Here is a 27578-nt window from a genome sequence, read left to right as displayed (position 1 = left end):
GCTCAGCATAGACGGGGGCAAGACTGGGAGCCTCGGACCAGCCTTTGCAGATGGGATAACCATGTATATGGGGTGTGTATGGCCCCAGGCTGCACATCCCCTCTCCCCTGACCTTCCACCTTTGCCTCCCTGGGTAGTGATTCGGCTACCAAGCTCATAAGCTTTGGCAGATACATCCTGACCCCACACACAAACACACTCAGAGATGTAAAGCCCATATGGAACAGGGCCCCAAGCAGATACTCTACACTTACTGAGCACCTACTGTGTGCAGGGAGTTGTTCTAGGTACTGGGATACAGCACATGTGTGCTGCCCCTAAACACATCTCTAGTGATGCAAATGCACACGTGCTCAGGCGCACACATGCTTGTGCATGTTGAGGCATGCCCAGGTAGTAACTGGGGGCAGGGCAGTGAGAGGAGAGCAGAGACAGGTGCCTCTGCCCAGCATCCCTCCATAGCTCAACAGATCCCGCACTGCACGGGTCCATTCTGGCCTGGAGGGAGAGAGCATTTCCCCAGGGAGAAGGCAGCAGCCAGTGTAGTGAACTCTGGGCTCAGGATCCAGCGGGCACAGTGCCCTTGGGACTCAGATGGGGCAGACAGGAGCCAGATTGGCAGACCTGGGAGCCAGGTGAGCATGGAGACATGACATGCTAGTATGTGCCAAGCTAGTGTGCAGGGAGGGAGTGAATGAACAAATGAATGAACAAATGAATGAACTGCCTCTTCCTGCATCGCCCTCCCCTAAGACATCAGCTCAGCACCAGAGCAGGAGGCAACCACAGGGTAAGCCCTGTACAAGTCTTCACTCTTGCTGGGATGAGGTGCACTCATGGGCCTCATAGCAGCTGTTAAATAAATACATGACTGAATAAATGCATGACTGAGTAGACAAATATCTGTGAACCCCTTTCACCTGGTCAAAATACTTTGCACATAGTATCCAGTAATATTTGGGATCAGAAGTAATAATAATACCAAGGATCATTATCATTCCAGCAGCTAACGTTTATTGCCAAAGACCCCTTCACATGCATCATCTCCTTTAGTTCTCACATTGGCCCTAGAAGATGAGCACTATTATTCCCATTTTTCAGGTGAGAAAACTGAGGCTCAGAGAAATGGAGCCAATTACCAAGCTCACACATACAGTCAAACAGTGGAATTTTGACTCAAACCCTGGTCTGACGTTGGACCCCATCCCATGGTCTGAGGTCCCCTGAATGTTAAATTCTGCCCCAGAGACACGGCTAGGAAGATTATCAGGAAGTTCGCAGGAGGCAGGGATGAGAAGCTCCAGGCTCCCCATAAAGTCTCTGCTGCCTGGGGGTTCCCGTGCCCAACCCCTCTTCTTGGCCTTGGCAGAGAGAGAGCTGGGAAACCAATGTGGAATGGCTAGGATAAGAAGCCCTTCCTTTGTCCCCAGGGAGACAGCCAGATGACAAAGGGGGGCCTGGAGCCACTGAGCTGGCAGTCGTACAGCCTTGGCAGCAGTGGTACCAAGGCACCGAGAAATCAAGAAAGGACATGCTGGCTATCCAGCCGAGACTCTGGAAGGACACAGTGTGGGCAGTGGCGGTGATGCCCAGAGCCTTGGCGAGGCCACAGCAAATCGGCAAGGTTGGCAGCTTCTCGGTGACAGGGAAGACATGTTGCCCAAGCAGCTCCCCAAATCTGCCGGAGGCAGGACTGTCCTGAGTCCCTCACAGGCCCCAGCTCTGCCAGGTCTGTGCGGGAAGGAGTGGGGAGAGAGGGAAGAAGGAAGAGGCATGGTCTCTGTCCTCCACAAGCTTCTCATCACAGATGACAGGGCTTCCAGAGGAAGACCCAGCCAGGTGGGAGGCCGTTCAGAGGAAAGAGAGGAAGAGTCTGTAGGAAGTGGGGCCTGGGATTCAGTGGTCCAATAGCATCTTCAAGGACACAGATGGTTCCATCTTTGCTTGGTAGGTTCCTTCGGCCTCTTGGAATGGCTCCCTTCACTGTCCCCAAATGGCTGCTGTAGCTCCAGCTGTCACCTCCTCACACATGAACAAAAACAAAACAAAAAAAATGTTTCTTCTCGAGACATCTCTTTAAAAAGTAAAAAACTTCCCCAGAAGCTTCCCAACAATTATCTCTTTATATTTTATTGGCCAGAACTGTCATGTGATACTTTCTAATCCAATCACTGGTGAGGAGAGGGGAATGGCTCTTATTGGCTTAGATTAATCATTGTTTGCAAGGGAGGGGCTGAGCACATGACCAAGCTGAGGTAGGATGAACTGAAACTAGAAAGGATAGGGGGATGAATTGGCTGTTTGCCAATCTTTTATATTTCCCATCACTCTCTTTTATACACCATGAAAGTCAGGCTGCACTATTCAGTGCCTCTGTTCGTGCCCTGAGGTTTCCTTTGCTCACACTCCGCTTTCTTCATATACTTCCCTACCTCATCTCCCCATGTCCAATCCTCCTCACCTTTTAAGAATCACCTCCTGTGCCCCTCTTCCAGGCAGCCCGCCATGGTTACCCAGCTAGACACGAGCTCCTCTGAGTCTTTGTTCATGGTTTTCCTATACTTCCCATGTTTTCATGCTTTATTTTGGTTCGTTTGTTTTTATATATTAGTTTTCCTATTCATCTGTGAGTATGTGCATTTAATTCACAGGGCCTGGCACACAGTAGGTCTTCACTAGATGTTGGTCCACTGGGTAAACGGGTGACTTCAGAGATTTCTCTCATTAGAATCTGGTGACTTTGCCATAGGCCTGTTAAGAACAGGGCAGCAACCTTGGCTTATTAGAACACCAAACCTCCCCACGGCCCAGCACAAGGTTTGGCACACAGTAGGAGCTCAATAAATGTTAATTGAATAGATAAATGAGTAAATGGCACACACCAGGTGTGTAGTAAATCCCAAATGAATGTTGCCACTATCAGGGGTGGGGAACGTCCCAAGAAATCATTTGGTCTGGCCCTGCCAGGGCACTAGGGGTGAGTTAATTAGATGTTTGACCAAATATAGCAGGCTAATTTTTAAGTTGATAATTTTGTATGGCCCGAAAATGATGCTATAAATATCCAAATAGCCCTTGGCAGAAAAAGGGTTGCCCACCCCTGCTGGATGGTGAGCTCCTGGAGGGAGGAATGATGTCTTTACATCTCTGTCACCCCCAGAGTATCTAACTCCGTGTCTGGCCCAGAGTGGATGCCCTGTAAGGGTTTGTGGAATGAATGCATGTCTCTACCCTAGGCTGTGAGCACCTTGAGAGCAGGGATCACATCTGGCCTGCTTCTGGGCTGTTGAGCAGCACTTACCGTGGCGCTGCTGCCATGCATACGGAAATATGACATCACTAGCTGCTAAGTAGTTGCCGCCCCAATTGCCTGAAGTCCATCCAACCCTGGTCATCCTAGACCAGTGATGGCGAACCTTTTGAGCTCGGCGTGTCAGCATTTTGAAAAACCCTAACTTAACTCTGGTGCCGTGTCACACATAGAAATTTTTTGATATTTGCAACCATAGTAAAACAAAGACTTATATTTTTGATATTTATCTTATATATTTAAATGCCATTTAACAAAGAAAAATCAACCAAAAAAATGAGTTCGCGTGTCATAGGTTCGCCATCACTGTCCTATACCCTGCCGCAGGGACCCCTGGTGGTCCCCAGGTTCCAGCGCCCAAGGGGGTAATCCCTGGCTCAGCAGGGAGCCTCTTAAACCTGCTTCTGCAGCCACGTGGTTGGTGTCCATGCTGTACCGAGTTGTTATATTTCCCATATTGTCCCTGCACACTGTGTACCCACCAGAGCGACAGCCTCAGTGGGACCCAGAGCACAGCAGGTAATGGAGCACTTCCTGAAGGCTGACACTGTAGGAAATTCTCCCTCGGGCTGTGTGGGAGCTGGGCGGCAGGTGAGCACAGCCAAGGTGGGGACTGGGGCTGAGCCCTTCTTCTCAGATCCACTAGCAAAACTCGTAGCTTCAGGCAGCAGCACAGCAGAGCCTCACCTGTTCTTCCTGGGGGCTCAGGGTCCAGTGGCCCTTGGAGGATGGCAGCCCCTGTCACAGCCCCAAGGCAGGAGCGATGAGGAGGGTGGAGGAAGGGGTTCCAAGGTGGTGTCCGCCTGACTCATCTGATGCAGCTGGTAGCATTCCTTGGACACCGATTCATGTCCTGAGCCTCTGTCCTGAGCCCTCCCTGCTGGGTAGGGGTGGGAGCCAGGGAAGCAGGCAAAACAAACCTCGACAAATCCCTAGAGGGCCTGTCACCCACCCACACATAGGTCTCCACCCACTTTCCTCCCAGTCTCTCTTGATCACACTGCAGTCAAAATGGCACACCCACCACTCCACCAAAATAGCTTTCATCAAGGCCACTAACGACCTCTGTGTTGCTAATGCGATGGCCAGTTCAAAGTCCGCATCCAACTTGATGTCTCGGGAGGGTGACCGTATAATTTATCATCCAAGCTGGGACTAAAAGGGGGTGGGACATTCTTAATAATTATGCCAGGACAACAGATGCAGAGTAGAACCGTCACAGGCAAAGCTGGACACCCAGTCCCCCACCTCACAGAGCACTCAGCACAGCTGCTGACGTCCTTCCAGGATAGCTCCTCTCTGCTCCCTCCCCGCCCCTCCTCTCCTATCATTTTCAGTTTCCTTCCCCCTTTCCTCCTCACCTCCCCGATGTCTATAAGCTGAGGTTCTGGGCCTCTTCTTCATCCACTCTCACTACTTGGTGAGCTCAGCCAGTCTCAGCTCCAAATACCACCCAAATCCCCGAATTCATATCTGCAGCCAGGACCTCCCCTTGAGCTCCTGACGGTCGGCTCCATGGCCTGCTTGGCATCTCCAGTGGGTGTCTAACTGGCATTTGAATGTGGCATGCCCAAAACTTGATTGTAACATGACCAAATGAGTCCCTGGTCTCCTCAGATCCGCTCTGCCCACCGTTGTCTTCCGCTGGGCAAAAGGAAACCCTGTCATTCCCATTGCTCAGGCTGCAGGCACGGTCACTTCTGACCCATTAACATTACTTCAGTTCAGCCTCGCTTCTCAGCACGTGCACTGATCCCACTTGGAGCAAGCCACCATTACTTCTCACCTGAATTATTGAAATAACCCCTCACCCCCATCCAGCTCCAGCCTCCCTCTGTTTTGAACACAATAGCCAGCCAGGGTGATCTTTTGCAACAGAAATCAGATCATGTCACTCCTTTGCTCAAACCCTCTTAGGGGTCCTATGTCACTTGCAGAAAAAAACCAAAGGAGACCCTGCAGGCCCTGACGCCCACCTCCATCTCTCTAACCTCCTCTGCTGCCCCCCTGCACTCACTCCACTTCAGCAGCACTGTGCTCCTTGCCGTTCCTCCTGCACGCCAAGCATGTGCTGACCTCAGGGCCTTTGCACTTGCGGTTCCCTCAGCCGGGAATGTGCACAGCTCCCTTCTCCCCTCCCTCCAGATCTCTGCTCAAATGTCATCTTAACCATGATGCCTTCCCTGACCACCTTAAATAAATCATCACTCACGATAGATGACTGAGAAAGAAAATCCCCCCATGTCAGCATTTCCTATGCCCCTTACCCTGCTTTGTTCTTCTCCATATCTCTTAGCATCTACTGACATGTTATTCATTTATTTGTTTGTTGTCTGTGTCCCCCTCTAGACTTGCAAGGTCAAGGACTCTTCCTGTTTCTTTCCACTGTGCCTAGAACAGCACAGAGTAGAAACTCACAAATATCTGTGGAATGAGTGAATGTGCACCAGGCACACACACATGCACACGCACGCACACACACACACACACGCTGACATCTGTGATTGCAGGCACACAGCAGCATGCACATAGGAACCACATGCAGATACATGGACCTGAGGGCACATGGATTATAGGAGGTGAGGCTGCAGAGTGAGTGGGCAGGGCAAAATCAACGTTTACTGGTTTGGGCTGGGACTCCGTTTGTAATCCCATTTGGGATTAAACAACAATGTGGTCGGTTGAGACCTGAGGCCCAGAGAAGGCCACCAACATGCCCAGATCTCATGGTGAGGCCCAGCAGAACCAAAAGCAGCCGCAGGGCTCCACCGCTGCGTCCCCTGAACGACCCTGAGCGTCAGGACTGGGTCCTGTCATTGACACCCACTCAGGAAAAGCAGCTGGAGCAGGAAAGGGAGGAAGGGAAGAAGAGAGGAGGCCGAAGTGTCTGAGGCAGAGCTGTGCAAAGCGGTGAAGAGTTGGCAAACGGCCAGGAAACCTGGCCAACACGCCCAAGGGAGGACCTGGTGGGCTGCGGCAGGAAAGCCTGAGTGGGAAGGAGAGATGGGGGCTGTGAGGGCCCCGCCCCTCAGACCATAGTGCAGGGTGTTCCCTGTGCAAGGGCGCCTGGCCAAGGGGCAGGTGGGACTGAGATGCAGTCCCTGTATCCTGCCAAGTGTGTCCCCTGGCACTGGGCTGCATTCCCTCCAGAGGGCATCTTTTCCCATTCCCCAAAGGTTCCCTACACCACGGGGAACCCAAGTCCTGGGTTCGAAGTTTTGCTCCATCACCAAGTATGCCATGCAACCTTGGACAACACTCTCGGACTTGACTCCTTTCTAACGTGGGATTTGACCGCAAGCCTTTGCCCCAGGCAGCCCTTCCGCAGAGCACTCCCCCTCCTCCCCAGCACCCCAAATTCCACATGTCCAAACCCTTCCTGTGCCTCCACTTCAAGTGCCACCCTCTCCGTGATGCTGTGTGCTCTGCAACCCTCTGTGCTGTGCTTGTCCGTCAGAAGGTCAGGACCCACATCATGAAATGCCCATTTGGCCATGTACCATTTCAGTCTCCTGTGGTTTTGACTGTACAGAATTCCTCCCAGGGCTTCTCTAAACACTCACAAGAAAATGGAACTGCCTTCCCTCCTCCAGGTCCTGCCTGATCTGCCCCAGACCCCTCTCTCCTGCTTCATCATCAGCCACTCCCACGCTCTATACCAGCTACAGGGGCCTTCTCGCTATTCCTCAGCTTGTTCCAGCCTCTGGGTCTTTCCCCAGGCTGTTCCCTCTGTGTGTGGAACTATTTTGTGCTCAGCTCCTTCTCATCCTTTCGGATCTGCTAAATGTCACCTCCTCTGAGAGGCCCTCCCTGATGTCCTATAACATCACACCCACCCCAGCCCTTTCATCATTCTCCTCCTCCCTTTCCCCTGCTTTATGTTCCTTCTTAATACTTATTACTCTGAGAAATTATGTTGTAGATTTCTTTCCTTTATTACCAGAAAAGCAGCTCCGTGAGGGCCAGGACTTTATTGTGTTTATTGCTTTGTCCCCAGTGCCCAGCACAGTGGCTGGCATTAGGAAGGTGCTGGTAAATATTTGTAGAAAGAGTAAATGAATAACAAAAGAAATGCATCTCTCTCCTGATGTAAAGCTGATTGCATCTTGCTGTCTTTCACAGAGAAATTATTTTTAAAGTTGAATAAATGAATGAAATGCATTTCTGTCTCCCCAGTTGTAGAATATGATAATGTTTGATGAATGAATGAATGAATGATTGAATCTTAGTGTGGTGTGTACCCTCTCCCCCTTGTAAAAGGTGCCACCAAGATAAAAGAAAAGAAGGAAGTGAGGAAAGAAGAGAGAACAGCAATGGGTGCCTGCAAACACTGGGAGGTCTCCTCTGGTTTCCACCTCCTGGGCGCCCCCCCCCCCCCCCCCCCGCAGCCCTCTTCCCATCAGCCCCTCCCCTCTGCATCTCTGCAGGGCTGTGATGAGCCCTGGAACTGCCTGACAGAGTCAGGGGAACAGTTCCTGCTGCACGCAGGGAAGTCATAAGCTCCAGGAAATGAAGGCTCCGGAGCAGTGCCTCCTCCTCACCCATAACTCCAGCCTCATTACGACCAGCCCCAGCCATAATGTGGAGAATCAAAGCCGGATCCCCGGAGGCCCCAGCACAGCCCCCAGGACTGTGACAGGGGCCACCAAGGTGGGGGAGGGTTCGCCAGCATCCCTTGGTTCTGTCATCTCACCCAGTCCCCTCAGAGTTGGCAAAGGGGGAGGGGAGGGGACAGGGGTGATGGGGATGCTTACAGCAGGGTTGCAGGTGGTCCTGACCTCCATTAGTTCAGGGGCCTGGAGGGAAGGAGGGAACAGGCTGCTCAGGACTCCTCCCCTCATCCTTCCCCACGGACTGGACTGTTGGTGTTTTCTCATCATCATTGCCCTGAAATGCAGGTTTAACCCCTGACTTCCAGCAGAACCCCTTCCATATAGAAAGTCTGGAGCCACTACTGGGAAAGAGCACTGAGTAGTCACACATCCACAAAATGGGTACAAGACACCAACTCTCAGCTCTGGCTCACATGAGTTAGTGAGTTAAGGTCAAGAGAATTGCCCACGGTGGCGTCCAGTCAAAGGAGGGGATCTGAGTTTCTTCTGCCCCCCCCCCACTTCCTGTGTCCACGGGAGGACCTGGCTGGGGCCAGGTCATTTCCTCCACATCCTCTGCCCAGCCGCACACCTCATATGCCCAATGTAACTCCTCAAACTAGCCGCACTGCTGCACACCCCTTTGCTGATGCCCATGCCTTTCTTTCCACCTGCTCAGGTGCCCCCTCCTCAAGAGGCAGTCCCGATCCCCTCCCACCCACCTGCCCCTTCCGGACACCTGTGCCCACTCTCTCCCTGAGCCCTGTAAGTCTCAGGTTGCACCCCCTTTGATAACCCTAATCACTCGCCTCCTGGCGTCTAGATTGTTACTGGGGGTCTTGTCTCCCAGCCCACTGAGCCGAGCTTCTGTATCTCTGTCCTAGCATCCTGCCCAGATCGACCACAGTCAAAACTCAAAGGAACTGAGTTGTTGAACTGAGCTGAACTGGCGTGGGGAGAGCGGGAGGGGAATTGAGCCCCTCACCTCCACTCACTCTTCTCGGTGCCTGAAACTCCTCCGTTAGAGCAGCGTTGCTGCCCCCTGTAAACACCCACATTAAGCTATTATTCATCATTATTGCTTGAGTAGGAGTGAGTCCCTCAGATCCTTTCTTGCCGAAAGCAGGATCTGATGGAGGGAGGGGAGGGGAGAGATGGATTGATCTGGGGCCTGCGCGCTGGTCCGGGAGAGGGGAGGAGGGGTGTCTGAGGCTCTGGGAAAGGAAGGGTTTCTGGGAGAATGTGGAGACACCAAAGGCAAGTTCAGAGGGGCTGTGACCCCCAAAGTCGCATAAGGTGCCTCGCCCCTGAAGGTGTGCAGAGGGACTGGCATGAGATCTGAGGCCGCCCTGGGCTCTGTTTTGGAAGGAATGACCTCTCTGTGCTGCCATGGGGGCGGGGAGGGGCACAGTGGAGGGTGGCAGGCTGTGAGCCGGACTCTGTGCACCCAGGAGCCCGGTCCAGGAGCTCCTGAGGACTCCTGCTAGAAGGGCCTGCTCCTTCTCGGGGTGAGGGTCTTAGGGGGGTGGGCTGGACTGGAGAGGCTCATAAGGTCCCTGCTCCTGTGGGCCTGGGGCTGGTGGGGGACCCCTGAGAAGGAGCTGGCAGGGGGCTGGAGGAAGGGGTGGGGCTGGGAGCTGTGAGAGGGAGGGGAGGGGAGAGGTGTGTGATGGGAGCTGAAAGGAAGGGTTGGGGCTGGGGTGGGGGAGGAGCAGGACTACCTCACTGTGTTCCCAAGAAGGCAGAACCCATTATGGGTCTCTGCTGTGCAGTGCTTGTCCCCCCTGGGCAGTGCCAGGCACACAGTAGGTGTGTAATTAGTACCTGCGGACAAAATGTAGGCTCAACCTGCCCTGCCCTCACAGAGAACCTCCTCTGATGGTCTCGTTTCTCTTGTAGGCTCCTGGACCCTACGGCCCCTCGTCCTCTAAGGATCCTCGGATTTGTGGGCCCCAGCCAGCACCCCTCTGCGCAAGGAGCATGGCGCACCCCAGACTCGGGAGCTGCGGAGGCGCTGCCTGGTGACCCCGCCTCGGAGGCTCCAGGGGGGCGCGGGCGGGACCCTGGGGACCGTCCATGCCCAGGGTGCGGCCGCGCCCCCTCCCCCTCCAGCCAGGCGCCCCGCTGCTGGGTGGCGTTCAGGGGTGCCGGCCAGTCCGGGTGCCTCGCTGAGGCCACCATGTGATGTGGCCCCGCTTGGTGGTGCCACCCGAGCTGCGTGCCTCTGGTCGTCCATGCTCCTGGGCCCCCACGCAGGCCAAGCATGAGGCCGCGTCCCGATCGGGCACTGGCGGGAGCTGCGCTGTCGCCCGCGCTGCTGCTGTTGCTGCTCCTGCTGCCACCGCCGCCACCGCTGCTGGGACGCCTGTGGGCGGCGGGCACGCCAGCGCCAGCGCCAGCCGCGCCTGGGGCTCCGCAGGAAGGTGCACTGGGCACTGGCCGCGTGAAGCGCGGCTGGGTTTGGAACCAGTTCTTCGTGGTGGAGGAGTACACGGGCACGGAGCCCCTCTATGTGGGCAAGGTAAAGTGGGACCCTGCACCGCTCTCTGGGGCCCAGGACCCTGGAGACACCTACTGGTAGACGCAAGGGACCCCAGTTCCCCTACCCGCTAACTGCCTGGTCTCAACTGCCTTAGGGGCGGGGGCGAGGGGGGGGGGGGACGTGGGAAGGAGGGAGTGAAAGGGGTGGGCGGGGAGGCAGACAGCAGGGTCCCGCACTCTCCCTTTTCTTCTCCGCCCCACGCCCTTCTCTAGTCCCTCTTCCTTGGAGTCTTGGAGCACAGAGTGCTAGGAGGTAAGCCAGTCCATCTTGTAGCTAGATGCATCTAGATTGTAGAAACACATTTGCCAATCTGAACATCTCACACATACTCTCCCGACTCTGCTTAAAATGCTTCAAGAGTTTCCCATGCACTTGGGGACAAACCCAAATCCCACCCCACTGCCTACAAAGGTCGGCTCCCCTCTCTGAGATTCAGCCCAGGGCCCTGGGGCCCCAAGCACTCCTGACACCCCCACCCCATTCCTGGGTTGCCTTCCCTGAACTGCACCCCCTGCTGCTCCTATGATTACTGTGTACTCACACTCAGCTCTCCGCTCAATGGCCACTTCCTCAGAGAGGCCGCCCCTCCCACACCAGCGAGGAGAGGTCTCTGTATGTGACCATCCCTCTCTGTGCCGTGCCCTCTCACGTGAGGTACCTTTCCTTCATGACACTTCATTATGCAAGGGTTCGTTTGATTGTGCATTTACTGTGTGTCGCTCCTCTTAGACTGTGTTTGTTCTGCTCCCCATGAAATCCCCAGTGCTTAATGCAGACATTGCTCACAAACTGTTGAATGAATGAATGAATGAATGAATGAATGAAAGCTATTTTCTCAAACTCTGATGGTTAATGTGGCTGAAGATCTGTGCCCAAGGAGTATAAGGAGCTCAGGTCTTTGTTCACCTGTTCAATGCCTAAGCCTCTCATACTTGTGATGCTGGAGAGGCAGAGGCAAGTACTAGTAAGATCCGCCTCTGCCATCTGGGGGCTCCCCGGATGGCAGAGACAGCCTGGTGCATAAAAAACTTCACAGGGCAGCACCTGGCACTGAGTAGGCATTCAATAAATAGTATCTGTTGGCTGGCTTTCTAGAGGACAAAGCACCTGAGCTGGGTTTTGATGTGCAGGCAGGAGTTCGTCAGCCTGGGAAAGAGGCCATAACCTATGCAAAGGCTTGGAGTCCTGGGGGAGCCCAGCTTATTAGTCCTCTAGGTAGCTGAGGTGTTGAGGTGGAGGGTGCTTATAGGGCATGAAAAGTAGAGTGGTACCCAGGGGGAGTTCTCTGGCCTCTGCTAAGGCCAATCAGCTTTCCAGGAAGTTTTGATCAGCAGAGATGGGGGAGACCAACTCTGTAGTTTCCTGTGTGTTGAGATATGGGTCTGAGAATTGGGAGACTGACCAGGCCACTCAGTTTGGGGCTCAGGGATCAGGACCCTAGACAAGGACGGGAGGAAAGCCTTGATAGTAATCTTTCCATTTGCCGGGCAGGAGACCCAGGTTTTCTCTCATCTTGACAGTCATCCCTGGTCCTTGGTTACTTTCCCCCTCCATACATGTGGCTGGAGTTGATCCGCGCAACTCAGCAAATGAGGATTTGACAGATAGAGCTCGGAGAGGCTCATGTCCTTGCTCAAGCCAACTAGTGGCAGAACCAACAGCTCCTGACTCCTAGCCAGGGCAGTGACATGGTGGGTCTGGTAGAATGGGGTGAAGGGATGGGGAAAGAGGAACTGGTGCCAGCTAGACAGTCGCTGATGGTGAGGCAGCCAAGAATACGGGCTTTGGAGCAGACACGCCTGGCTCCGAGGCCTGGCTCTGCCAACCCATGAACCACATTACCTTAATCAAGTCACTTCACTTCCTGGACCTCAGCCTCTTCATCTCTAAGAGGGGCTAAGAGAGCCGGCTTCCTAGGCTTGTTGAACGGATTAAAGAAGGACACTGAGGCATAACGTGTGTTGCCTGCAGCCTGGTTGCTTGTTTATTGTTTCTTTATCTTTCCTATCTGAAGCACTTAACTCTTGAACTGCAAGATACAAGTCACTGTTCCCTTACGTAGGCAAGGAAACCGAGGCTCAGAGAGGGCAGAGTCCTAGAGGGGCCAAGTGGCTCGGCCAGGATTCGAACGTGTGTGGAGGCCAGTCCCAGCTGGATTCTCCAACCCTCTCTGAACCCTCCAGGCCTGGGAGAAGGGCTTCGGGGAACCCCAGAGAGAAAGGGGAGGAGTCTGACACATCTGCCTAAATGTCAGGGGGGGTGGTCTCAGGCACCCCAGCCCTGTTGTCTGCCCAGCAGCTGGGGCTCTGAGAAGGTCTCCGCAGCCCAGCTGCCCACAACCTGAAAAGATCAGAGAAACCGCTGACTCACCGCTGCACCCATCCAGCCATACCATCATCTCAGTGGCATGGGCCAAACCCCACCCATCTCTTGGAACAACAGTCTGTCAGCGATGGAAGGGCCCTAGTAAGTTCCTTCATTATAAGGGGGGGAAACAGGCCAGAGGCAGGGAGTATCATGCCAAGGCCACAGCAACACAGTGACAGAATCAAGCCATTGACCAGATCTCTGACACCAGCTCCCGGCCCCAGGGGGTTTAACTGTTCTGTATGAACGTCTATTAAGATGCAAGCATTGTGCCCAGCCAGGGGTGTTCGTCTCACAGCAACCTCTCCCAGCATCCCCGCTGCTGTCATAACTATTCCATCCAACCCCTTCGTCATCTGCACCCAGAGCCCCGCCTCTCTTGCTTTCAAGGCCACCTCCAGAAAAGCACCCTGTGCAAGGAGGAAAGAGAACGGCCATCTGTTTGCAAACATTTGCCCGAAGCACACTTTCTGTGGAAGGTGGTACAGTGTGTGGTTCCGGGGGCCAGTGGGAGCCAGACTGCCAGAACTCAAACCCATGCTCTCCCGCTCGTTATCTCTGACCGTGGGCACGTTGTTTAACATATCTGTGCCTCCGTTTGCTTATCTGTTGAGTGAGGGCCCACCTCCTCAAATGGCTGTGATGAGGGTTCAAGTGAGTCAGCATATGTCAAGATCCTGGCATGTGCTCAGTATGCGCTTTTACTATCAGAGGGCTCACCCGATATTTCCACCACATTGAGAAAACCATCTACATGGACACTACACACCCTGCTCTAAACGCTGAAAGCCTCTTCGCCACCTGATGTTCTGGTTTCTCACCAGAGCGGGGGCAGGTGGTCTCTAGCTCACTCCTCACTCAGGGAATATGAGCTTGGGCTTTTAAAAACCCACCTGTCCCCTTTCTAGTCAAATCCTGTGCTTGTACAAGTGGTTGTGTGCATGCGTGCGCACACACCCTCACACATGCACACACACACACACACACACACACACACACACACTCACGCTATGCTCTCTTGCTCTTCGGGGAGAAAGGACTTCTCCACAGTTTCAGTTAATTCACTGCTTCCAGGTCCCCTGCCCCAGGGAGCCACTGGGAGCATCTGTCCTTGTCGAATTCCAAAGGTAGCTTAGCAACAGCACCATCTCCAGTGAACCCTGGCCCCCACGGTAACCTATTTTACAACCGCCTCCTCCATCACTCACCGCCAGGCTCCTGTCAGCACCCGCAGGAAGCACTGGGCCCCCACGCAGGCAGCTCCCTTCGCTGTCCTGTCCCCTCGGCAGCCTAGCCCACCTCTTTCACTCACCTTCTCACAAGACCCACCCTTAAAGCAACCTCCCAACATTTCCATACAATCTGGGTACGTTGACTAATCCCTTTCCCAAACTGTAATTTCCCTGGAGGCCTCTGTCAGTTGGATGTGGATTTTGTAGGGTTTTTAATTCTTTTTTTAAAAAGCTAGAATTATGGGGTCAGCCCTTATGACCAGCTCCTGTGGGCAGTGAGATCTATTTTAGATATACAGCAGGATTAAAGTGGGAAAGAGAGCAGATTTAATTAAGTTGCTAATATTTAAAGAAAATTGATGAACTCCTGGTTTACGAGTAGCACAGGCGTGAACAGACCCCTTATTCTGGGAGAGGCTTTTTATTTGATTTGCTTTCCGTTTAAATCCTGGACTCGTTTTATTTGCGTAGCTGCACTGTCCATTTAATTGTCTTTAATAAGGAAAACGTACCTCTGCTCGCATTTAATTTTGATTTAATTAGGAGGAAGTAATTAATGGCCTCGTAAATCCTGCTTTTCAGCCCCCCCGGGTGAGAAGCACTCACTCTTGTGTTTGTGTGTTGTTTATGATCTGAGGCTGGGATTGGGGAGAGGCAGTCTCCTCCTGGGCTATCCACACTCGATGCAATGGAAAGAACCCAGGATGGGGAGTCGGACAGGCCTTGGGGCTGCCTCTTGTTAGCTGTGACCTTAGGCCCTCTCAATCTATACAATGGGGAGAGAGTAATCTCTAATTCACAAGATCACTATGAGATATCAATGAGGTCATGGTTAAGGGTCTGGAAGTGTGCCCTGTGACTCCCCTCCCTAGTCCAGCTCGTGTGTACCTGCGATTTAACAGTGATTGGACCTTGCAGAAAGCCTAGAAGACATTAGAGAAATCTAATGACAGCTGTTTATTTCATTATTCATTTATTCAGTGTGTTTGGTGCTGTGCCCTGTGCCAGATGCCGGGGAGCTGGAAACAAAGCCATATGTTTGACCCTCAAGGAGCTCAAAATCTCACACTCTCATGTGCATACACACAGACACATTCCACTTTCCCATCTATCTGTATTTTCTCTGCAGGCATTGTCAGGGCACTAGTGTGTGCCAGGCTTGGGGAGTTCAGACAGAGAGTAACCAGTTAGTCCATGCCCCTGAGGCCCATGACAGCTGGGGAGACCGATATGCAGCATTGAGGTGTTACAGAGGAGTGTGCATGGGACAGGGGGACAAGGCAGGGTGAGGGTTCTGCAACCAAATTGGAGGGCATCTGAGAGGACCAACTGAAGGAGGAAACAAGCTGAGTTTAAAAGACTCCAAGCAAATATTGCATGATGGCCCCTATATCTCCAGTGGGTCAGGATTTGAGCGACCCTCAAATCCTCCTGAGACTAGGGTGGGAAAGGGAAAGGAAGTGAATTTGCATTGAGCACCTACTATGTGCGCTAGGAGCTTCCACATGTGATCTTAGGAATCTTTGAAATCTATGGAAAGATTAAATCAGCCCAGTGTACAGATGGGCAAACGGAGGCTCAGAGAAGGATTGCCTCTTAACCCAGGGTTATGCATCAGGTCAGTGACAAAACTGAAGCTGGCACCCAACAAATCCTGAAGCCAAAGCTTGTCACCTTTCCTGACTTGTGATTCGAAGTCCTTTTCCAAATGATGAAATAGAGGCTCAGACTGAAGAGGCAGCCAATGACTGTGGCCTGCCGAGTACAGGGCAAAAAGACGGGCATCCGGGCCTCCCCGCAAGCCGTGCAGCCCAGAGGCTGCAGGGGAACCAACCTGTGCTTAGGAGTCAAACAGATCAGGGCCCATCTCCGTCTCTTCACCTGGAAAACGGGGTGCATTTATGTACCCCATAAAGTTAAATCCATTACTGCGGAGGCCTGCAACACCAACACATGTCTGACATGTAGCAGGTGATCGATAAATGAGAGCGCCAGCCTCCAGCCTCCACTCACAGCTGGAAGTCTTGAGAAATGTCCTCCTCAGGTGGGGCCACAGGCGCTCCCTCCCTCCCCACTGCAGAGCAGGGCCGGGCAAGCAGGGCAGGCAGCCCCAGACCAGCCGAATCCTCAGCTCCTAGCTCCTGCCCGGGCTGACCAGCCCTGTCTGACTCTGCAGTCCCCAGAGGATAGCCACTGGGCCCCAGCGTGAACTCTGTGTCATTCTTCATGGAAAAACATTGATGACATCACCCCTGAGTTCCACTGATCCCTGTCCGGGGTCTGAGTGAAAGTGTCAAGGGCTGCAGGGACATGAGGAAGACCCAGGAGAAAGAAAGAAAGAGAAAACAGCCATTTATAGTGTTTGGGTCATTACATGTTCTCATTTAAGCCTCATCACACCTGCACCAGATAGGGCTGGATCTGATTTCTCAGGGGAGGGCGGAACGGGCTCAGAGAGGTAAAATTAACAAGCCCGTGGTCACAAGTCATGGGATCAGGGGCTGGCTCCCCCTGTCTGTGCCTCAGTTTTCCTATCTGAGAAATGGAAGAACAATAGTGTTCCATGTGGCAGTGATGAAAACGAGTAAGATTATAGCTGTTAAGCATCCCCCCAAATGGTAGGGAACTGTAGGCACGCCTTGTTTTATTGAACTTCACTTCACAGATGCTGGTGTTGGTGGGTTTGTTGTTGTTGTTTTACAAATTGAAGGCAAGACCCTTCACCAGCAAAAATATATGATTTGCTTTATTGCAATACTCACTTCATTGTGGTGTCTGGAACGGAACCCGCAATGTCTCCGAGGTATGCCTGTATTCTGCTCACTGCTCAGGAACGTTTGCTGATGAAGTAAGCAGATGCCAGGTCTGATTGGAAAGTGGGTGCAGGCACTCTAAGATGGAACAGGTCCCCCCTCTCCTGTGGCCATGTCCCCTGGGCAGATGTGGAGGAAAAGCATAAACAGCAACAGGAGAGACAGGTCTCCTCATCCCAGCACTGCCAATGATTCAGGGCCGCCGTTCTGAGATAATTTTATGGGGGGCATTAAACTGAGTTATGAGGTTTTTACAATCCAGCCACTTATGAGAAATCTATTAACAGTAACTGGACAGGAAGAAGGCTTCTTGGTGGAGCCCAGGACAGGCATTAATTGGGGCAATCTATAACAGGATGGGGACCCAGAAAGGTTCCACCCGCCGCCTCCATTTACTCCCCGCAATTTCTGCTGAGAATCAGCAGACTCGCCAAAAAGAGAGAGATGCCCATTAATCGGCTAATGAAATATGAAAATGTTTATGGGCCATTCAATCTTCCAAATGGCACTTCTATAATCCACCTTTCAGACACAAAGTTCCACCAGCAGAATTTATTCCCCGACTCCTCCTGAATGGCCGGGGCTGAGCTTTCGCCCCCCTCAGTGATGACTTCATTTGGCACCTGTTATCCCACTGAGTGGGCTGGGGGGCACGGGGTCCTGGCCAGACAAGGGACTTGGGGGTTCTCTCCTTCACCCCCCATCTCTGTGGAAGCTCAGCAAGGAGTGGGGACCACCCAAGGTCACCCGCTTCATTGGGTGCATTTGCCTCTGCTCAGAGCTGCCTCGGGGATTGGAGCATCAGAGGATAAGGACTTCGGTGTTTCTCTTTGGGAGAACAGTCTGCTGGCTGGTTGCTTGCCCACAAGATCTCTGTGCAGAGGAAAGAGGCCGGGATCTGGAGCCTAAGAGGGCCTGGACTAAATCCCAGTTATATATGGCCAACATTTTGTAATAACATAATAATACGATAGCGACCATTTACTGGACACTTATTATGTCTCAGGCAGGGCTGATTTTCAGTTCGCACATGCCCGTGTGGTTGTGCCGGCTGTTGAGATAGTGACAAAGCTCCCTGCCTGCGACAAACAGCCTCTCTCCTCTCCCTCGCCCAGCTCCCTCGGCCCCTTGAAGCTCTCTGTGATCTAGCAACCTCACGGCTCCTGCCTGGCCCCGCAGGGCCCTCCTGTGGTACCACTCCTTGGACAGTGTCCCTGCCATGCTGGCTGTTAAATACTGTGTCATGTGGTGCCAGGCAGGTGCTAAGGGCCTTGTGTGACTTCAACTCAGCTATCCCCCAACACCTCTAGGAGAGGGGTGCTATTAGATCCCATGTTACAGAGGAGGCAGCTGAGGCCCAGAGAGGGGCAGTGGCCACACAGGGAGCTGCTGCTGCAGCCAAGGCCAGGCTGTAATGCCGCTTCCCCCGCCCGGGCTCCTCCCTGGGGGCTTGAGGATGGAGTGAGAAGGCCAGGCTGTGGACCAGTACGGTTCCTCCAAGGAGCAGATCATCCCATTTCTCCAATTCTCCATGGGAAACTACAAAAAATAAGAAAATAAAATCTATAATATCTGTAGCAAAACCTACTTAAGTACTACTTTTTTCTATAAAGAACCCTGAACTAGATAAATATGTAAATTGCTTAGCATGGTGCCTGGCACATAGTAAGTGCTCCTTCAGTTTGCATCCCCTTTTTTCCCTCTCTCCCTTCATGCCCTGTCCGCCCATGTGCCACGCCCTGAGGCTGGCTCTCCAGATGTGAGCAAGCGGAGTAAGATACCAGCCCTGACCTCTGGGGGCTCAGAGCCTCAGGAGATTGGACAGCAGCTTGGAATCCTATTAGAAATGCTAACTGAGGCCCCACTCCCAGACCTACTAAGTCAGAATCTGCATTTTAACAAGATCCTCAGGTGATTTGCATGCACATGAGGCTGGAGAAACACTGGCTACAGCCATCCCAAAGCTGAACATGATAATGATGGCTGATGTACTGAACTGCAGAGGTCGTGGAGGGGATGGGGACGGGGAACCAGAAAAGCTTGGGGAAGAGGCGGCATTGAACGGAGCTGCGGGAGGAGCAGAGTTTAAGTAAGCAGAGAAGTGAGGACAAAGTGCTCAAAGAGGAGCGCGTTGGTGTGGAAGTGGCTCTGGGCTGCTTTTGTAAAGGCAACGGGGAGCCATGGGAGAGCTACAAGCAGGGAAGGGAGTGTTCAGATCTGCCTCCGAGGCAGAGCTGTCCAGCTGCAGAGGGAAAGGTAGATTATGGGGGCAGGGCTGGAGCAGGGAGAGCTGCGGAGGGCTGGTGAGGCCCAGGCAGGGGTGAGGCATGGCTCCTCAGGCCTGTGTTTTTATTGAAGGAGGGGTGTGTTAAGGAAGGGACATGCTTAGGAACAGGCCCCTGTGGGATTCCCAGGGGGAGGCCGAGAGGAGCTTCCTCCCCCACCTCCACCCTGTCTTCCTCCCTGCCTCTCCAGATCCACTCGGACTCCGACGAGGGTGACGGGGCCATCAAGTACACCATCTCGGGTGAGGGCGCAGGCACCATCTTCCTGATCGATGAGCTGACAGGTGACATCCATGCCATGGAGCGGTTGGACCGTGAGCAGAAAACCTTCTATACGCTGCGGGCCCAGGCTCGGGACCGCGCCACCAACCGCCTGCTGGAGCCCGAGTCGGAGTTCATCATCAAGGTGCAGGACATCAACGACAGCGAGCCCCGCTTCCTGCATGGCCCCTACATTGGCAGTGTGGCCGAGCTGTCCCCCACAGGTGGGCTGCGGGACCTTGGGGGGCCGGGGTAGGGCAGGGTGAGGGGGAAGGGGAGCTGCCAGGTTCTGGGTGGGAGCCCGCCGTGGGGGGAGTGGCTGATACTGCGGGGAGGGGCAGGAGTGACAGGATCTGCTACCCCAGGGCAAAGGGTGCTGGTGTGAGCCAGGTGACCACAGGCTCGGGCATAGACCTGGACACAGTCACAGAGGCATGCATGTGACCTCAGGCACATACATGGACATAGTCCCCACATGAACATAGATCGCCATGTGGACTCAGACACACACTCGGACATGGTCTTACACCCACACATAGACCCAGCCTCACATACCAGCTCAGCTGTCCACCGTACCCAGTCCTTCACCAGAGTTGAACTCCACACACACCGTACAGCCCTTGGTCACAATCCCACCCAGACGCAGGTACAGCAGGACACAGGTACACCTACAGCTGAAGACAACCAGAGTGGGACACAGCCAAAACGGTCCAAGCACACAACCAGACACAGCCAAACACCCAACATAGCCACATACAACCCCACCCAGGAAACAGCCCTTTGCACAGATGGAGCTTATGCACAGACACAGTCACCTACACAAACACAAGAAATAGCCACACTGAGGTTACCATCCTGGGCCCACTCCGCCTGAGGGTGGCCGTGGACAGGCCTGGGCACAGCCAGGTGCAGCAGCATTCAGATGGCTCCCTTCACTGCCCTGAGGAGGCCCCAGCGCACCAACATGCAGCCCCCTGGGGACACAGTTCACAGAGACGCTGAGCCCCCAACACAGGCTCAGGTGCATGTGCCTGGCAGGCTGCAAACACCCAGGGCACTGGGTACATGTGGAAAAGGGAGCACACACATCACAAGTCCCATCTGCAAGAAGACCTCAGACTTGGCCACACCAAAAACACATTTGCCCAGCAGGGAGCACTGAAGCTAAAGGCTGGATGGATCTGCCCTCTCCTTCCATGGGGCCCACATGCAGGTGGCTGACAACCAAGGCTCCACTTGTCCTAGGGCTCCTCGTAAAGCCAGTAGCTGCCATCTACGCCCCCCCCCCCCCACACACACACCCCGTGTTAACCTAAGCACCTGCCAGCCAGGCTGGACCTGGAACAGCGACCCTGGTCCTAGACCATGCTCCATCACTGAGCACTGTGGGCTCCATGCTGCTGCTCTCTGGGCCTTCCAGCTCCACGGCTGCATGTCAGATGCCAGGGGTATTTGAGTTCTTGGAGGAAAGTGCAGTCAACCCCAGCTTCCCCAGATGGAGCTAAACTGGCAGATTGGCAGATAATGAGCAGGCAGGCAGGAACTGAAGAGGAGGAAGTGAACCAGAGAAATTGATGGGCACAAAGGGGTAGTGGAAGAACAGGGAACAGTGAGGGTGTGAATGTGGGTGCCAGCAGGGATGCACACACATAGTAGGTCCACATGTGTGCCTGATGTGCACATCCATGGCTGGTCAAATGGCACTTTAAGGCCTGTGCATCCATGTGACATGCTGTGTGTCTATTGGGGTGTCTCCTTTCATTCATTTAAGAAATATGTGTGAGGATCTACTATGTGCCAGGCATTGGGGACACAGCAATGAAAAGGCAATCAAGCCTCCCTGCTCTCAGTAAGCAAATAAGCCAGTAAACAAACAGATCTCTGATCTGGGAAGGCGTCTCTGAGGAGATGACATTGAGGCAGAGACCTGATGGATGTGAAAGCCTGGGCCCTGGGGGAAGAGCATTCCAGGCAGAGGGGACTGTACATGCAAAATCCCCGAGGAGAAGTGGGGCGGCAACCAGGTCTTGCAGCCATGTAGACCATAGCCAGGGCTTTGCCTTTATGCTGAACAAGCTGAGAAGTCAGCAGATGGGCTTGTTCAGAAGAGTGACATGATCCCAGTTTTAATAGGATCCCCTGGCTGTTCTGTGATGCTTAGGTGGTGGGGGCGAGGGGGGGGGGCAGAGGCAGAGTGCCCATTGAGGAGAATATTGCAATTACCTAGACAGGAAATGATGGTGGCATGGAACAAGGTGGTACCAGTGAGGGTATTGAAAAGAGGTCGACTTATGGATAGATTTTGAAAGTAGAGCTGAAAGCATTTGCTAATGGATCGGATGTGGGGTGTGAGAGAAAGAAAATTCAAGGATGTCTACTGAGATTTTTGACCTGGGCAATTAAATAGATGGCATTTCCACTTACCGAGATGGAAGGGGCAGATTTGGAGGGTGGAGGGAAGTCGGGAGTTTGGTTTCAGACGTGCAAAATTGGAAGTATTCATTAGCTAACCAAGTGGAGATCTTGGAAAAGGCAGTTCAATATACAGGCTCAGTGAGAGGTCTGGGCTGCAGAGATAAATTTGGAAGTTGTCAGTAGCAAAGACCCCCCTGGACTGTCAGAGCCCAATGAGTACTTAGAATTCAATTTTGCAAATGGGGGAAACTGAGGCTCAGAGGGGCAGTAATGTGTCCAAGGTCATACAGCAAGTCACAGGTGGCTCAAGCCCCTGACTTCCCAGGTCCAGCAGCTCCTACTACTGGATTCAAACTCTGGCCTAAGAAGATATGGCCCTGTCTCTCTTCACCCAGAACTGACCTGCTCGTTCCCACATGGAAAAGACCATAAAGGAGGCTGGAGAAGGAAGCAGGAGCCATATCCCAGGACCTGAGGGAAGCACGGAGCCTGGGAAGGCTTAAGCAAGGAAGTAGCATTAGCAGACTTGCATTCTAGACAGCTCCCCAGCTGCTGTATGGAGAATGGATGGGGATGGTGGGGTGGGGGCTCCAGAGGGAGACCCAGCCCCATATCCACCGGGATGGCTTGTCTATCATTACGTCACTCTCTCTTCAACTCAAAGAGGTGGCAGGACTGGTGGTAGCATCCCCATCAAACAAATTGGAACACCGAGGCTCAGAGAGGAGAACATGTGCTCACTGTCACATAGCAAGGCAGTGACCGAGCAAGTAGCTGACCTTGGCTCCCAGACCGTTGGGAGTGGCCAGGGTCCTTGTGTCACACGTGGGGAAACTGAGACCAAGAGAAGGGCAAGGACTCGTTCAAGGTCGCCCAGCCAGTAGGAGGCAGAGCCAGCCCCCAGCTTCACAAGCAGCACCCTAAGGAGCCCCAGCCCTGCCTCACCTCCCTCTCCCAGCCCCCTCACTCCGACATTCCACTCAGGAAAAAGTCAGGCAGGGGACTCAGCAAGCCAGGAAGCCCAGGAGGGGGAGGGAAGAGGCAGAAATTAAATGCGTTTATTTCATTTGAGCAACTTTTTGAAGGAGAAGCGAATTCGACACCGGGTGCGTGCGGAAACTCCAGGCGGCTTTGAAAATCAGTCACAATTACTGAGCCTCGTGTTCTGGGCCAACGGGGGCGGGGCGGACACGCGGCACTGGGTCTGGGCAGCTTCGGAGATCAGAAGGAGCAGGGACGCAGCTTGGGACATGAAAGGCAGCAGAGCTCGCAAATTAAACCGCTCCCAGCTTAAAAGGGAAGGAAAGTGAGCCGGGGGCCTCCCACAAGCCGCCACGCTTCCGCTTCTGAGGAGAGGCACGCCAGCCAAGCTGAGCCCCCGAAACAGGTCCTGCAGCTGAGTCAGGAGGCCTGGCTTCCCTCAAGACCTTGGCCAAGTCCCTGCCCCTCTCTGGGCCCCAAGTTTTCTTCTGAGCATTCAGGGATTTCATTCATGCAACAGGTATTTATTGAGTGCCTGCTATGTGCCAGGCACTGTTCCAGGCACTGGAGACTCTTAGGAAACCTGTGTATAGAGCAGGGAGAGAGACAGGAAATAAATAAACAAGCCAATATATTATATACCCAGTGGTGTAAGTGCTGTAAAGAATAGGGGATTGGGAATTACACAGGGCGGGACAAAAGTAGATTTAATTAATACATGAGAAAACAAGAATAAATTCTGTGTCTCAAGTACTCACAACTGTAACCCTACTTGTGCCCCACTCTGTATTGGGAGAGTGCTATTTTAGAGAGAGGAGTTAGGGAAGGCCTTTATATCTATATAGATATAGATATAGATATAGATATAGATATAGATATAGATATAGATATTTCAAAGAAGAAGGGAAAGGGAGAGATAGAAACATCAATGATGAGAGAGAATCATTGATCGGCTGCCTCCTGCATGTCCCACACTGGGGATCGAGCCTGCAACCAGGGCATGTGCCTTGGACCAGAATTGAACCCAGGACCCTTCAGTCCGCAGGCCGACACTCTATCCACTGATCCAAACCGAATAAGGCAGCCCTTATTTTTATAAGATGACATTTGAACAAAGATCTGAAGGAACCAAAGGAGTGAGCCAAGGGGCCATGTGAAACAGTAGTTTTCATACTATATTGTGCATCTATATTGCCTGAAGGACAAAACACAGATGGCTGCCTTCCCCAGGCTTTCTGATTCAGTAGGACTGAGCTGCTAGGAATGTTCCCATTTTTTAAAACAAATTCCAAGGTGATGCTGATGCTGCTGGTTTAGAGACCACACTTGGAGAAACACTACACTGGAGGAAGAATGTTCCAGACAGTGAACAGCAAGTGCAAAGGTCCTGAGGCATAGTGTGTTTGTCATGTTTGAGGAATAGCAAAAAGGTCAGTGTGGGTGAAGAGAGGAATAAGTGAGGTCAGAAAAGGTACCAGGGCAGGGTCTCTTAGGACTTTGCAGCCATTGAAAGGTTTTCAGTTGCACTCTGAGAGAGCTAGGGAGTAGAGCAGTGACATGACCCAACTTACATATTTAAACGATGAGTGTTGCCCACCATGTTGAAAATAGACTGTAGGGAGCAAGGTTGGAAGTAGGAAGATTAGGGAGGGGGTAATCGCAGTCCTGTGGGCAAGAGGTGATGGTGACTTGGACCAGTGTAGGTGGTGAGAAGATATGGGTTTATGGATGGATGTTGAAGGTAGAGCCAACAGGGTTTATGAGGGATTAGATGTGAGGAGTGAGAGATGAGACAAGAATGATGCTAACATTTTTGGTCTGAGTCTCTGGATGGATGCAGCTGCTTTGCTGGGATTGGGAATGATCCAGGAAAGAGCAAGTTTCCAGCACAAAATTAAGAACTTGTTATTGGACAGGTTAGGATGGAGACGCTTACTAGGAATCCGAGCGCAGTTGCCAAGAGGACAGTTGGATCCCTGAGTCTGAAGGTCAGGAGCGAGATCGGGGCTAGAGATACGATGTTGGAAGTCATCCACACACAGAGGAAATGTAAGGCTTCAGGCTGGATGAGATCAACAAGTATGTCTGATGAGAAGAGTTGGACAGATAATCTCTTGATATAGGGGCACCAGACCCCTTCCCCTGGGTGTCAGACCTGACCAGTGGGCAGCAAGAATCAGTCGCGGGAGCCCAGTTCAACTCCACCCACTTATTCATGCCAACTATGCATAAGACAATATACTTGGCACTGTTGAGGATGCAGAAATGGGAAGTTCAATCCAACACACATCTGTTAGCTACTGCTTTATTCTGGGCACTGCGGGGGATGTAAAGATAAGTAATTGAATTAAGTCCACAAATGTGTATTAGCACCCATTATATACAAGGACCCCCATGTACTTGGCCCTATAGGGGTTGCAAATATGAGTCACCCAACTTACCAAACATTTATTAGCACCTATTTTATATATGGCCCCAAGGGGATAAAAAATAAGCGGTTGCTTTCAATTCAATAAACACAGATCCGTGCCTATTATGTGGGGATGCAAAGATAAGCGCGATATGGCTCCTGACCTCGAAGTGGTGGCAGATCAGTTTTATTTCTGGTAACAACTCTGATCAATTGGTAGTGACTTTAGGGCTGTGCTAAGAAGGAGTCTGCAGCTTCATTCAGGCTCAGCAGAAAAAAAAGCCGCAACTGATTAGCGATATCTGCTGTGAGCAAAGGCAGGAGAATGTGGTGGCTTACATGCCAAAGGCTTGACATTGCTGGGCCGTGGAACTGGGGCTCAACAGACTGGAGGTGGGCAGGGGCTCTGCCACAGCCACTTTCCCATCTGTTCCAAGTCCTCTCTGTGCAGCACCTTTAATGGATGGAAAAAGACTGTTTTGTAGTAGTTTGCACTGGGATATTCACTAAATAATAGCTATCAGCCAATACTGCTTTCGCGGAGCAATTTTCCTTTATTCTCACAATCCTGGAGAACAAACAAGGCAGATATTATTGTCCTCATTTTACCAATGAGGAAATAAATCCAGAGAGAGATAAAGTAACTTGCCTGAGGTTCCAGAGGAAGAACTAGAGCCAGACTCAGACCCAGACCCTGAAACCAGAACCGGAGCTACTTCCCTTGGCCTGCCTCGCCAACAGCCAAAACTGTTTCTTTAGCCTATGCAAGACTTAGCAGCTTGCAAAGCACTTTCCCATCCCTCATCGCATTTCACCCTCCCAGGAACTCTCTTGGGTTAAGTGTTGACACCCCCATTTTACAGCTGAGGAAACTGAGGTTCACGAGAAGAAGAGAAATAAAATTGGGATAGCGTACTGATTGCTAAATCCAGTGCTGGGGGCATCGGGGCAGAGAGGTCAGGAGGAAGGCAGGAGGCAGTGCATTCCCGAGGGCCCCATTTGGGGAGGGCAGCAGCAGGCTGGGAGCTTCTGAGTGTCCCATCTGCAGCCGAGAGAGTGTAGCTCAGCAGCCCTCAGGCCCAAGCCAAGAATCAATCGCTGGCCTCTGCAGAGACAACTTCTAAAGATGTTTTTAATTAAAGTCCAGGAAGATCTATATGTGCAATATCTCCTTGCCTAGCAACGGCACTGGCTCTCTCCACCCAGATGGGGATGGGCATGGGGGACAGGGCAGGAGGTTTCTGGTGGGAAGAGGTGGCAGAGAGGAGCAGAGGCTCTGGCCCTCAGGAGCACCCCACAGCCCAGGTGATCTGGACAGGAAGGAGTGTACCAGTGTCTTTCTTTGTCTTTTCCATCAGCAAATCACTCAACAAACATGAGCACATTTTCTATGCCAGGCCCTGTGCCCACTGTGGCAGGGGGTACAAAAGTGATAGAGCCACCATCCTGCCCTCAAGGATCCAGCATAAAGGGTGCTCTATGGATGTTGGGGGACTGAATGGAACTGAATTATAAGCAAAGATAAATGTTCGCTTTCTGCAACTGGCAGAGGGATGCTCCTGAAGAAACTTAGAATGTCACTGGCCCAAACGAACAAGGTGACCAGACAACTTAACAGAGCGCCTCCTTTAAATGTGGAGAGACCGTTCTCTCAGGGGGCGGCTTGGACACACACACACACACCAGTTGCCTGCATGGGTGAGTCCATCACTGGGACCCATGAGCAGCGAAAGAGTAAGGGGACAGTGTTCCAGAGTCCCCTGGAGACTCTGGAGAAATGTTTGTGACATGCAGGGGGCAGGGGCTCACCCCATCAAGCCAAAATCTCCATCCTCCTTATCCCCTTCCCACTCTCTCCTACTCTCCTCCTGCTTCGTATGTATCTCCGTCTGTCTCTGCTTCTATATAACTTCACTTTCCAACTTTATCTCTGTATTTCTACCTCTTTCTGTCACACTGTCTCTGTCCCACTTCTGTCTCTGCCTCTCCAAACCTCATCTCTCTGTCTCTGTCCTCATTTCTCCCTCTGTGTTTGGGTATCTCTGTCTTCCCACTTTTTCTCTGTCCATCTCTCTGAATCTTTGTCCTTCTGTCCCTTGTCTGTCTGTCTCTGACCCACTGTCTTGTCCCATCTCTTTGTGCCACTTTCTCTGTCAGTGGTCACTGGGCCTGCCTTCTCCCCCTCCCTCCTGTGACCTCCCCCTCCTTTGCAGTCACTTCCCTGCATCTCCAGGGCATCATTCATCTGCATTAGGCTGCCCTGACTGGGCAGCGGAAGTGAGGTGGAGGCCAGCCCAGCAAGTGCATTATAAGTGATGATCAAAGGTGGAGTTGGGGGGGTTGGGGGCGAGTTTGAGAAAGGCCTTGTTT

At 52.6% G+C, this 27578-nt stretch overlaps 1 protein-coding gene across 2 annotated transcripts in view; it reads left to right on the top strand.

Annotated features, from left to right (window-relative positions):
• The window catches only part of CDH22 (cadherin 22), a 121963-nt gene that overhangs the window by 42679 nt on the left and 51706 nt on the right, over window positions 1–27578 (top strand). For both annotated transcript variants that reach the window (XM_036323663.1, XM_036323662.1), the window contains exons 2-3: window positions 9802–10423; window positions 19332–19626. In XM_036323663.1, coding sequence (XP_036179556.1) covers window positions 10166–10423; window positions 19332–19626 — 553 coding nt within the window. In that variant the 5' untranslated portion in view covers window positions 9802–10165. The remainder of the gene's footprint in view (window positions 1–9801; window positions 10424–19331; window positions 19627–27578) is intronic.

This window comes from Myotis myotis, unplaced genomic scaffold (genome assembly GCF_014108235.1).
Source record: "Myotis myotis isolate mMyoMyo1 unplaced genomic scaffold, mMyoMyo1.p scaffold_m19_p_9, whole genome shotgun sequence".
NCBI classification, from domain to species: Eukaryota; Metazoa; Chordata; class Mammalia; order Chiroptera; family Vespertilionidae; genus Myotis; species Myotis myotis.
Note: the sequence above shows the minus strand (reverse complement) of the source record. Positions and strands in the feature narration are given on the sequence as shown.